The sequence below is a fragment of the Cucurbita maxima genome, unplaced genomic scaffold, assembly GCF_002738345.1.
Source record: "Cucurbita maxima cultivar Rimu unplaced genomic scaffold, Cmax_1.0 Cma_Scf00036, whole genome shotgun sequence".
Lineage (NCBI taxonomy): Eukaryota > Viridiplantae > Streptophyta > Magnoliopsida > Cucurbitales > Cucurbitaceae > Cucurbita > Cucurbita maxima.
This window is the reverse complement of record NW_019272052.1, coordinates 2,216,836-2,229,569: the sequence shown is the minus strand read 5'-3', so window position 1 is coordinate 2,229,569 and position 12,734 is coordinate 2,216,836. Positions and strand designations below refer to the sequence as shown.

At 36.7% G+C, this 12,734-nt stretch overlaps 1 protein-coding gene and 1 pseudogene across 2 annotated transcripts in view; one reads left to right on the top strand and one right to left on the bottom strand.

The window, feature by feature from the left end:
* The first annotated feature begins 1,713 nt into the window (after positions 1-1,713).
* LOC111468412 lies at positions 1,714-4,161 on the top strand (annotated as a pseudogene).
* Positions 4,162-4,681: 520 nt separating this feature from the next.
* The window catches only part of LOC111468405 (V-type proton ATPase subunit a3-like), a 13,493-nt gene continuing 5,440 nt past the window's right edge, over positions 4,682-12,734 (bottom strand). The window contains exons 1-17 of one of the 2 annotated variants that reach the window (XM_023113615.1): positions 12,235-12,336; positions 11,938-12,057; positions 11,749-11,856; positions 11,422-11,532; positions 11,168-11,341; positions 10,722-10,859; positions 10,240-10,347; positions 10,023-10,130; positions 9,768-9,916; positions 9,157-9,310; positions 8,767-8,927; positions 8,458-8,664; positions 7,355-7,538; positions 7,185-7,268; positions 6,910-7,103; positions 5,993-6,052; positions 4,682-5,240 (exon numbers count right to left, since the gene is read on the bottom strand). In XM_023113615.1, the coding sequence (XP_022969383.1) occupies positions 5,036-5,240; positions 5,993-6,052; positions 6,910-7,103; positions 7,185-7,268; positions 7,355-7,538; positions 8,458-8,664; positions 8,767-8,927; positions 9,157-9,310; positions 9,768-9,916; positions 10,023-10,130; positions 10,240-10,347; positions 10,722-10,859; positions 11,168-11,341; positions 11,422-11,532; positions 11,749-11,856; positions 11,938-12,039 (2,247 nt within the window). In that variant the 5' untranslated portion in view covers positions 12,040-12,057; positions 12,235-12,336 and the 3' untranslated portion in view covers positions 4,682-5,035. Of the gene's footprint in view, positions 5,241-5,992; positions 6,053-6,909; positions 7,104-7,184; positions 7,269-7,354; positions 7,539-8,457; positions 8,665-8,766; positions 8,928-9,156; positions 9,311-9,767; positions 9,917-10,022; positions 10,131-10,239; positions 10,348-10,721; positions 10,860-11,167; positions 11,342-11,421; positions 11,533-11,748; positions 11,857-11,937; positions 12,058-12,234; positions 12,337-12,734 lie in introns of those variants that run through there. The other variant, XM_023113614.1, reaches the window with a different exon arrangement.

Sequence of the window (12,734 nt, the reverse complement as noted above, 5' to 3'; positions counted from 1 at the left end):
AAAAGTCTAAAATCAGCTTTGAACATCTACATTCGATCAGGGATCTTGCGGATCCTGCTGGAGTTTCAGTACAACCGGTGCCCTAGAAGGTTAACTTCCTTGCGACAGGGGAACTTGTTAGCTTAAGCGAACAGCAGCTGGTAGATTGTGATCACGAGGTTCCCTTCCTTCTAGCTTTGTAATTGCTCTGTTCTTCTCACTCCCACGTATAAATTGATCTTGATAGCTATGTCATAACTTTATTTGAATTTAAAAAGTGATTCATTTCTTGTGGATGTCGGGAATCTTAATCTGTAACGGCTCAAACCCACAGTTAGCATATATTGTTTTCTTTGAGCTTTCCCTTTCAGACTTTCCCTCAAGGCTTTTAAAACGCCTATGCTAGAGAGAGGTTTCCACACTTTTATAAAGAATGATTCTCTCCTCCCAACCGACGTGGGATCTCACATAATCAACTCTTGAATTTTCTCCCAGCTTTCATTGATTGTTGTCTTGGGTTACTGTTAATTTTTTCAATCACTAGCCAGGATTATTCTGGTGATTGCTTGGTTTGTTTATTTCTCTTGTTTTCATGATGATGGCTGCTAATCTTGTTTCTCACAAAATTTATGTGATTTGTGCAAAATCAGAAGCTATTATTCATAGGTGTAATGAGGGCATGTTTGGAACTGATGTTCAAAATCATTCTAAAACAAGCTTTGAATCATTCAAAATCAGTTTGAATTGTATTCAACTTGAATTTAAAGGTGTAAAATCAATTTTGAATGATTAAAAGATGTATGGGAAGATGATATTAACCATTAGGCTATGGTNTGAACCGAACTAAACTGAACCAAACCGAACCGAACCGAACCAAACCCTTTGTTTCATTTCCTGCAAAACTTCATGTGGGGTTGTTGTGTGTTGGGTTTTCTTTGATTAACTTGTTGTTGTTGGGTTACTGAAGAAATTTGGTTTAGAATGCTAAGTTACTCCTTAAACTTAACCATGGATTTATTGGGTTTTGTTTGTTGAAATTACTTAAAATTATCACAAAAATGGCAATTCAACCAAATACAATTATCAGAATTTTTTTTTTCTTTTTTTGGAAATTTAGTTTTAGTTGATTGTGATCGAGAAATTTGAAGTTTCTTGGTGGGTCGAGAATGTTTGATTTATCAATTTATCAGATAAATAATTAGAGGCTTTGTGTAATTCACGGTGAATCAAGCAAATACTAGGTTGGGTTAATGAACCTATTCAACGAAATGTTTGTTTGGACTAGAGTTAGTTTACGTTTCCAGTGTGCTACTCTTCAATTTACTATTATTTTTCTAGTATAACAATTACTATCACTTTAAAAAGAAGTACTGTTGAGTTATGTTCACATTTTTATTGGAAGATATTTATTTTTTAGATTTGAGTTTGAGAAACTTCCAACCAAAATAGAGAATTAGAAAATGGAAAAATTAAATAATTGTAACCAAAAATTCGAATTAAATCAAATAAAAAAGTTATCCCTAAATTTAGGGGAATCCGTCCCCACATTTATTAACGAACTAACTGAAAATGGCGGGAAATTGGATACCGCTGACGTTAACCAATCCACACCGTTGAATTTTAGTGGGACCCACGGGATCTTCTGAATCTACGGTCATAAATCGCAGTCGAAAATGACTGACCATACAAGACCGTGTTTGGAAAATTATCCTTTAAAAGGACCGCTAGAATCACATGGATCGGAGTTTCTTTTTGTTCGCCGCCACCGCCGCCACCCTCTGCTCATCGGAGTCTTTGGCCTCATCGCATTCCATCGAATGCGACGGCGATACGCTGATTCGTCAAGTTATCGACGATGGAGATTTCAAGCGTCACTCTCTCGGAGCGGAACATCATTTTTCGCTCTTCAAGCGAAGGTTCGGGAAATCATATGCCACCGAGGAAGAGCACGATCTTAGGCTTAAGATCTTCAAGGCTAATATGCGACAGGCTCTGCGCCATCAGTCATTTGATCCATCCGTCATTCATGGCGTCACTCAGTTCTCCGATTTGATTCCTTCCGAGTTTAGGGAGGCCTTTCTAGGGCTCCAAAGAAATCGTCTCAGGCTTCCTGTTGATACTAATGCGGCTCCGATTCTTCCTACGGAGAACCTTCCGATTCATTTTGATTGGAGAGAACGTAGTGTTTTAACTGCTGTAAAAAATCAGGTACCGTACTATATCTCAAATCTCCCGTTTAATTGCGATCTTTGAAGTTCTAGGCGTGTTTTGATTCTTGTTCTTATTCTTCCTTTCTGTAGGATACACCTATTTCATTTGGTTACCTATGATTTCTGTTTTTGAACGAATTTTAATCTGTGGAAGTTTGAAGGACAATTGTAAATCTGAAATGCACTTATACTTGTGTCTTCATCCCTAGTTCTTACAGCATATATAGATATTTTACAAGAAGCTGATTGTATTCTAAAGCAATTTCTTTATAATTATCTGCTATCTTACCATTTGGGGTTGTTAAAAAGTCTAAAATCAGCTTTGAACATCTACATTCGATCAGGGATCTTGCGGATCCTGCTGGAGTTTCAGTACAACCGGTGCCCTAGAAGGTTAACTTCCTTGCGACAGGGGAACTTGTTAGCTTAAGCGAACAGCAGCTGGTAGATTGTGATCACGAGGTTCCCTTCCTTCTAGCTTTGTAATTGCTCTGTTCTTCTCACTCCCACGTAGAAATTGATCTTGATAGCTATGTCATAACTTTATTTGAATTTAAAAAGTGATTCATTTCTTGTGGATGTCGGGAATCTTAATCTGTAACGGCTCAAACCCACAGTTAGCATATATTGTTCTCTTTGAGCTTTCCCTTTTAGACTTTCTCTCAAGGCTTTTAAAACGCCTATGCTAGAGAGAGGTTTCCACACTCTTATAAAGAATGATTCTCTTCTCCCAACCGACGTGGGATCTCACATAATCAACTCTTGAATTTTCTCCCAGCTTCATTGATTGTTGTCTTGTGTTACTGTTAATTTTTTCAATCACTAGCCAGGATTATTCTGGTGATTGCTTGGTTTGTTTATTTCTCTTGTTTTGATGATGATGGCTGCTAATCTTGTTTCTCACAAAATTTATGTGATTTGTGCAAAATCAGAAGCTATTATTCATAGGTGTAATGAGGGCATGTTTGGAACTGATGTTCAAAATCACTCTAAAACAAGCTTTGAATCATTCAAAATCAGTTTGAATTGTATTCAACTTGAATTTAAAGGTGTAAAATCAATTTTGAATGATTAAAAGATGTATGGGAAGATGATATTAACCATTAGGCTATGGTTGAAGGAGAATCCATGCCATACGTCTGTTTCCTCTTTAGTGATACTATTCTGAAACCTTTGAACTTGCATTTTATAAATTCTGCATATATCTTCTGCACACGGCAGTGTGATCCAGAGGGAGCTGGTTCCTGTGACTCTGGTTGCAATGGTGGCTCGATGAACAGTGCATTTGAATACACATTAAAAGTTGGTTGCAATCGTGAAGCCTGTAAGTTTGACAGGTCCAAGATCGCCGCTGCATCAGTTGCCAATTTCAGTGTTGTTTCACTTGATGAGGACCAAATTGCTGCAAATCTGGTGGAAAATGGCCCACTTGCAAGTAAAATACCCCATCAAATCATTTAACTTTCATTATTCTGATACAGATTCCATATGTCCTTAAGAACATCCAATATGGATCTAACTAGAATCAGCAGCTAAATTCTGGTTTTTTTTTTTTTTTACCACAATGCAGTTGCTATCAATGCGGTGTTCATGCAGTCATATATAGGTGGAGTATCTTGTCCATTCATATGTTCAAAGCGGTTGGAACATGGAGTTTTGCTGGTGGGTTATGGCTCAGCTGACTATTGGATCATCAAAAACTCATGGGGAGAAAATGGATACTACAGAATCTGCAGAGGAAGGAATATTTGTGGAGTTGATTCCTTGGTCTCAACTGTTGCAGCTGTTCATACCCCAATTGCAGCAGCAGGTCAGTAAATTGGATCTCTCTTAACACTGTAATTTATGAAAATGTGTGAATTCTAAGCCTTTAGGTCCCTCCTTTTCTTTCTTTCCTTATTCTTATTGGATTCATTATTGTTCTCCTGTTCCATAAAATATGCCAAGAAACCAAAAGAATCTGGTTCATGTACATTCCCTTCTTATACTATCACATTTTAAATGAAATGGAAGAGATTTAAATTGGTACATAACTGCCCCTTTTATTTGATTACTACGGATTGGATCAAAAATAATTGTGGAATACTTAAAAATAATTGTGGAATATAGTATTCCAACTCTTGGGGATGAATCGAAAATGAAATAACTACCCTTGCTATTGATTACTACCGATTGGATAAAAATAATTGTGGAATATAGGATTCCAACTCTTCTGGATGAATCAAAAATGAAATATTTATTAGTCCCTAATGAAATATTTATTTGTTCATTTTTATGAAGAGAATAGTTTTATTGAGCAATGAAAACTACTAAGGTTTGGACCTCTCGGGAATAATTTAGAACTATACCTATACCTATAGGTACATTAAAAAAACATAGTAAACCAATTGATAAATAGATCTAATCGCAATTTCGAGTATAGAATTGAAATGGATGAAATAATGGATGAAATAGAAAATGATACGATCAACCAAATTCATCAAATATGAAAGAGTACAAAGAAATTGTTCGATCCTCTTCATTTGATTTCATAAATGTTCGCAGGCATAAATGCCTATAAATATAAGGGAGACTGACTCAATAACCTTGTCTGTTACACTAGCTCATCGGTGATACCACTTATAAAGGCACTGGGGCCTGTCTAAGAACCCAGTTTATTTTCCATTAAAAAAGAACTAGTGCTAATGCCCAAAACCTCAGGCTTGGGCACTCCTCAACAAGAGCAATGGCAGTGGCAATTACCTTACCATATTTAAATTAAAAAATCAATACAAACCACTTCTGTGCACAAACCAAACCAAAACAGAGCTTTTCTCTCATGGGGTTCATATTGAAACTGAATATTATTATTCATCATCTTCATCTAGCAATGCAAATGAGAAAGGAAGGAATTTGTAGCCGTCTCCCTCGTAGAACTTGTTTTGGAACTCGACCCAATGAAGACGCAGTGCGTGAAGGAAAGCACTTAAAGTCTCCATCAACAGCAACACACCAACGGTAGCGAAAATGAAAACAATGATGCCTACTATTAAGATTACAATGTTGTTGAACCTAAGAGGAAATAAAATGTTTTGTTAATGTTATGTTATAACCGTTGGGAATTTTTTTAATGCAAAACAGAGCTTTCATCGATAAAAATGAAAGAATATAAAGGCATAAAAGAAAAAATATGTGAGATCCCATTTTGAGGAGAACGAAAATCATTTTTTTACAAGGGTATGGAAACTTCTTCCTAGTAGAGGTGTTTTAAAAACCTTGAGGGGAAGCCCAAAAGGGAAAATCCAAATAGGACTATCTGCTAGCGGTGGGCTTGGACTGTTACAAAAAAAGAAGCTGCAAAAAAAGGGGAAGTTACCACAAGCTCCAAAATGGAGCTCCAATCGAGTTAAATAAGACTTAACGAGTAATTACGAAAAGACAGTTTCTGATCTCCAATGAGAAACATAGAATCTAACAAGAGACCAAATATCGCTAAAGTTCTCTTTCACCCTAAAGATTCTATAGTTTTTCTCACACCAGAGTTCATAGAATCTTGAGACCAAATATCGCTAAAGTTCTCTTTCACCCTAAAGATTTTATAGTTTTTCTCACACCAGAGTTCCTAGATAATGCAACAATTGGTAATTACCATTCACTACCACCAGCTTAGATGATTATATAGAATGCTCTAAAAGCACAACAGCTGCATAATGCGGCCTACCATTTAGGTGCATCAATAGGTCCAGTTCTCTACATCTCCAGTCTATAATTTAGGGAAAAAAAAAATTGAGGGCAAAGAAGGTATATGAAGAAGAGTTACATACCCCGCAGATAGAACGAGAACCTTGTCATAAAACACGCTCGATAACTCTGAGTGCGCAAGACTGGATAACAAAAAAGAAAATAATTAATAAATAAAATAAAAATACCAAACCTTAAAGAGAACAGGTCACTGAAGACAATTAGTTATTACTAGCACTCCCCCATGTTCATACAGAACAAATGGAGTTTTTTTTTTTTTTTTTTTTTTTTTANGGGAACATTGGAATTTTTTAACTCCAAATGGCATTTATTGGGGTTCTAAGTTCTAACAGAAGTTTTCTGAATATCAAATTTCATTCACATGTATATGAGATGTGAGATCCATATTGATTGGAGAGGGAAATGAAATATTTCTTAAAAGGATGTGGAAACCTCAGAGAGTAGATGCGTTTTAAAACCTTGAGAGGAAGCCCAAAAGGGAAAGCTCAAAAAGAATAATATCGGCTAGCGGTGGGAAAGCTCAAAAAGATACCATTTGAATTAACCTTTCCAANGGGAACATTGGAATTTTTTAACTCCAAATGGCATTTATTGGGGTTCTAAGTTCTAACAGAAGTTTTCTGAATATCAAATTTTATTCACATGTATATGAGATGTGAGATCCATTTTGATTGGAGAGGGAAATGAAATATTTCTTAAAAGGATGTGGAAACCTCGGAGAGTAGACACGTTTTAAAACCTTGAGAGGAAGCCCAAAAGGGAAAGCTCAAAAAGAATAATATCGGCTAGCGGTGGGAAAGCTCAAAAAGATACCATTTGAATTAACCTTTCCAAATAGTGAATTCTATAATCAATAAAGAGTGGTTCTTATAATAAAAAAATAAAAAGGTAAAAAAGTAAAAAACAACTAACAACCGGTAGAGTAGCAATAAAATACACAACCAAAAAACTGAAAAGGAATACCACTTGATTTATATACCTTAAAGCCCATAGACGAAGATAGGAAGCTGTGTTTGAAACTGCTCCAAGCACAAATTCAATGGTATGTATAAGTTGATGCACAAAAACCTCACTGAACTCGAACTCCTCATGACCATGTGAATCGTGATGCGAATCCAACTCAAGGGAATCATCACCACTTGGAAGAGGCGCATAAGACTGGCCTTGGAACCTCTGAAGGAAACATGATTGTTAGAAAACCTCGTCAAATATAATAAGGGAACCCCCACCCATCCAAACACTCACAAAGCAGACCTGTTCGTGCTGTTTCTTCAAAAGAAAAGGCTTTGGAAGCAGCATCCATGGCACAGCAACAAGGGCCAGTAAGAGCAGCACAATCTGGAAATAGGAAGGAAAGAAGAAGAATATGAGGAAAATAAACACAAGAGTTCATAGAAACATTAATATTTGTGGGAGGAGGAGACCTGAACATTTTTCTGCCCAGGAAAAAGTTGATTTTCAGCCAGATCTTCAGTGGGGCCGAGAAACATGTATATCATTACGTGGTACAGATCAGCGTTCGAACCAGTGCACCACTTTATGATGATGAGAAGGGAAAGATAGCCGAAAAGGCTGTTCAGAAATATCATTTGTGGCAGGAATTGGAACCTGAAAATTGTACGCACAAGTCAATCCAATGTTGCCAAACAAGCAAAGCAAACCATTTATTTACAATTTTTGACAGTTATAATAGTATGAAGAGCAGTGTGATATAACCCCAAAGTACTTGAGTTACTTAGAACCTCTAGCAGATATTCTTCTCTTTCGGGCTTCCCCTCAATGTTATTAAAACGCGTCTACTAAGGAGAGGCTGTTACAAATGGTATCAGAGCTAGACACTAGACACCCACATCGGTTGGGGAGGAGAACGAAACATTCTTTATAAGAGTGTGGAAACCTCCCCCTAGCAGACGCGTTTTAAAAACCTCGAGGAGGGAAGCCCAGAAGGGAAAGCCCAAAGAGGACAATATCTGCTAACGGTGGGCTTGGGCGGTTACAACCTCCCTTCTCTTGAGATACCACTTAAGACTAAACTCACTAAACAATTTCCTACCTTCATACTCATCTCACCCTCTGTATTACTAACCAATCCTCTGACTTATAACTAATATGTCCTTCCTACCGTAATAATATTCATCATTCTATCCTAACTTTTTTCTTACCAAGCTTTCATTGAGAGAAATGATAAGTACAAAGACATACACAAAACTTGTCCAACAAAAAGGTGTCCGGACCTAACTACGAGAAAGGCCTCCAATCTAACCTATTGAAACTAAGCTCATAATTACAAAAAAAAAAAAAAGTTGGGTAACAGATGCACACAAAGAAGCATTAAACCTAAACACCATCCCGACCTCCTCCCACAATCTCGCCTCCTTAATCATATAGCAACGGCACTTCCTATCATGATTCTGTCCTAATAGCATTCCTATCACAATGATTCACCCCTAATACAAATCAGAAATATCTCACTATGTAAAAACATGGAGGAACGACAGAAAACTAAAAATGGAACAAAACAACTCACCAAATATTGATGCTGTTCTTGAAAAATGTAGCATTGAAATAGCTTATTATAATTCCAAGGTTCATTTGTGCAACTCCAAGGAGGATCGACATTTTCATTTTCAGAGAGTTAAGAAATGGAAGCTCACTTCGAGTACCATGCCATACAGGATCCAAGCCAAACGGATATGTAGAACCCGCCTTTATCAACCCCACAGTGGTAGAATCACTACAATGGCGAGGATTTCAGGACTGACCATCATTACCAAGTCTCATAGCATGAATTACAGAAAAACATGGACGGAGTACATTAAAGGTTACATTGATATACCTGCAATCAGGACTACGACATGCATAGGCTGAGCGACCAAACAGTTCAAATGGGACCGAGAAGAACTCATTATAGATCAGACCTGTGTATATTGAAAATAGTGACATCATTAAAATGACATAGCGTCCACCGAAGGCCATTTCAGTGATATCTCCAAGCTTCTGAAATTTTAAAAGGAAAAAACAGTTAGATTCACCAAATCCCCTCTAAGTAACAAGCTTTCTCAAAGAAAAATATCCAACGAAAAGATATTAAGGCAAAAGAAGTAGAAGCATTGCCATCTGGGTCAGAATCCTAACTGTTAGGACAGACCCATATTGATGAGAATAACATCATCATATAGTTCTGAGAACTTCTGGGTTAAATTAGTAGTAAGTGCTCGGAAATTACCTGAGAGGAAAGTTTCTTTTCCCGCAATATAAAATACAGTGTTGCAAGTAACAGACATATCCCATGCCCCCAATCACCAAACATAACAGCAAATAGAAATGGGAACGTGACGATGGTATATACACCAGGATTGGCTTCTTGATACTTTGCCACCCTGACATAACATAACAGATTAAGTTCAGTCATATTTCTGCCAGTAACATGTTGACCAAGATACATTTAAACTAGGAAGATCTGCCAGAGACACAATAAGAAATTGACAGAGTTCTTAACCTCCTCCTACCTAATTAGAAAGTACTACTCAGGAGAACGAGAACTAGAATATTACAACATGGAGCATGATCTAGCTAGAAATATTAATACCAGGTTACTGAAAAGCGCGGGGAGAGAGACCTTTTTTTTGAATATGACGGGGAAGACAATATTAAGTTAATGTTTCAAGTATTCTTCAAAACAATGATAACCAAAAATTTCTGAGATAGATAATAGAAGTATGGAAAAAGTAAGCTCAAGACCTAATGGAAAATTATAAAGGCTTTGCCACGAAAGTCCACAAAGAAACATGGAATCTAACAAGGACCAATAATTGATTGAAAATCAGACTAACTTACCCATATGCATCAACAATTTCTTGAAAAGCAGTGGAGAATTTGTTTGTCCGAAAATAAGTAGGCGGTGCTTCTGTAGTTAATAAAACCTGGAAAATTGCTCCAACTTGGGAGTTGGAATCAGATGCTGCTCGCTGGAGTGCTTCCTGAATCTGAAATATCAAGTTTGGTGTCAAAAGTAATATTCAATTCTTGTAACAAAAGGCTCAGTTTTTATTTACGTCGCTCATAGGACAAACAACTAAGCAGAAGATTTACCTGTTTTGTTGCAAAAACAGGACCCCACCCCTCCGCAACCAGACATTGTTTGGTTACATCAAGGCTAAGCATGTTCAAGATATGGTATATGGATTTTTCCTTCCTCGCCTTCCGAGTTCAAAAAGTAATGTAAGAAAATTAGAACACCACATAAAATATCGGAATCCACATTACAACCTGGAAATAAAATGGGAATAAAGTAGAGTTTATGACAGACCAAGAGATTCCAATTTTCAAAATGTTCTCTAATAGTCTGCAATAGATTAGCCCGGTGCAGCAGCCCTACATCTATGGTAGTCTTCAGCTCAGCCAGTTTTCCAGAAACCTATATTCATGGTATTACGTATTTTAAGTTAGAACACAAAATATCGAAAGAGAACCTCAGCAGGAAACTGATAACTATAATGAAAAATGCAATAACACAAACAATCTATATTCCAACTGATATTTTAAGCTTACGACTTTTCGACTTGGAAACATGAAGAGGCTTCATGATTAAAAAAATTTAATAGAAACAACCAAACATATATAGATAACCTACTAGACGCGAACAAAAAAGACTCCCCAAGCAACAGAAAACCCATATCGAGCAAATAATAATAAAAGCCAAGCTTGGTAGAAAACAAGAATAACTTTAAATTCGTGGGCAAGAGAACACTAGGAGATCAAATTCAATTCAAGCAGGAATAGATTCAATACCTCGGCAATCATTTGGGATTGTTTCCCCAAGTCCTCAGTAAAAGGGTATCGATTTGCTCCAAACGCCTCACATATTTTTAGAATCTTATTCTTTGCTCTTTCTCCAGAATAGAAAACAACAAACACGTTTTTCTCAACCTGTAGTCCACATTGGACAAAAGAAATTAAGATATAACAAAAGTTGATGCACGATCACAGACCAAGTTTATGCACCAATAAACATCACGAATAGAAATTATTGAGTATAAATATCATGAATTAAGATCGTATTTAAAAAGTATATATAACAATTCATGAGAGGGGAGGGGGATCATAGGAACCAACAATGAAATTGTCCCAACTAATCAAATTCTGGACATCTAATGCTCGTGCTACTAAGAGGTCGCAAATGCATGAAAAAGTATGCACAATCGTTACAATACAAAAAATTACACTGTATTTACTACCTTCTCTCCAGAGATAGGATCTGGAACAGGATCCTCAACTACAGCCTGCTTCAGAAACACATTACCCCTGGTAGCACGAAAAAGTATCCTCTCAAATGCCATAGATTTTCCCCGAGGAACAAGACCAGAAAGAAATCCCAAATTAACCGGCTTTGACTGATCCACAGATGATTCCTTCATCACAAGGGGAATGGAATTAAACTATGTAAAAATTGAAGATCGCTTAAACATGAAAGAAAAGGTCAAAATTGTACTTGTTCCAATAACAATGGAACTTCTATTGAATCTCCACCAACTCGTCTTGATTCAAACTCTCTTTGCTGCTCTATGGCACTGCTTTGCGCTGCACCGAAAAAGTCACCAGCCTAACAAAAGGAAATTCATCAACTTTCTAACTCATAGGTTGAATGGAAAAATGACAAATTTACTTATCACAGCATTTCTCTAATCCCAAAAATTCCAACATTATGACCATGAATAATATACGGAAAGAAGCTAGCATGCGACTATTTTCTCGAATCACATGATTTGAAGGGAAATGACTGTAACTTCTTTATTAGGTTAAAGTTCATAAGGATTACCTTCTGCAGAACAAGCTTATACTCCACAAGTTCATTGTAAGAACGCTGTAGCTTCTCACTATTAGCATTTATCTCAATCAGTTCTGCCTCAAGCTCACCAAGTTTGACCTTTAATGTGATAAAAAAGAAAAACGGTCAAGACATGATGCACAAGAAACCATTTTAGGTAGTAATAAACTTGTAGGATACCTCAAGGTCACCTATATTGATATCAACTTGTGAAATGGAGCTTTTGCTTGGCAACCCAGCCTTCAACATTTGTTCCTTGAAAAAATTCAATTTGCGTGCCATCTCTCCACATCTTTTAATCTTGTTAGAACCAAGAACAAGAAAGGTGAGTTCAACAGAGAAAGAGAAATGTAGATGTAACTTAAAGAGACAAGTATTGCGCATAGCAGAGCTCGAATTTGATCATTGCCAAACCATTGTATATATCACAGTAGCACAGACGATCGATCCACATTTGGGATATGGGTCGAGACATACCTGTGCAGCATAAGTACGCTGGAACGGGCTTTTTTCGGCATTGAGCTGGAAAAATTAATACATTGAATGTTAGGTATAGCAGAATAAATGACAAGGGAAAAAATGTTCTACAAGAACCAAGGGTTAGCAGCATGATGAATATCAATTTTGGAAATGACTACATGTGATATATGAGTTTTCTATTTCAACAGGTAAGAAAACAGCAGGAAACTGGTACACATTGACAACTCTAGTAATGACTCACAACATCAATAAGTATCATGTTCCATCAAAAATACATATGCTATAATATTACAAAAAAAAAAAAAATCCATAAGAAAAATAATATTATAACATGTATAATAAATATATTCCTCCAGTATAAGGATCAGGCACGAGACTAGCCCTTCGTGTTTCATCTGAGATGGCAAAATCCTGTCCATACGGCTAAATATTTTGGGAATTTTAGTTCAACGAGAATACACTCAGCACAAAATGAACTGTTTAAATCATGAGAAATC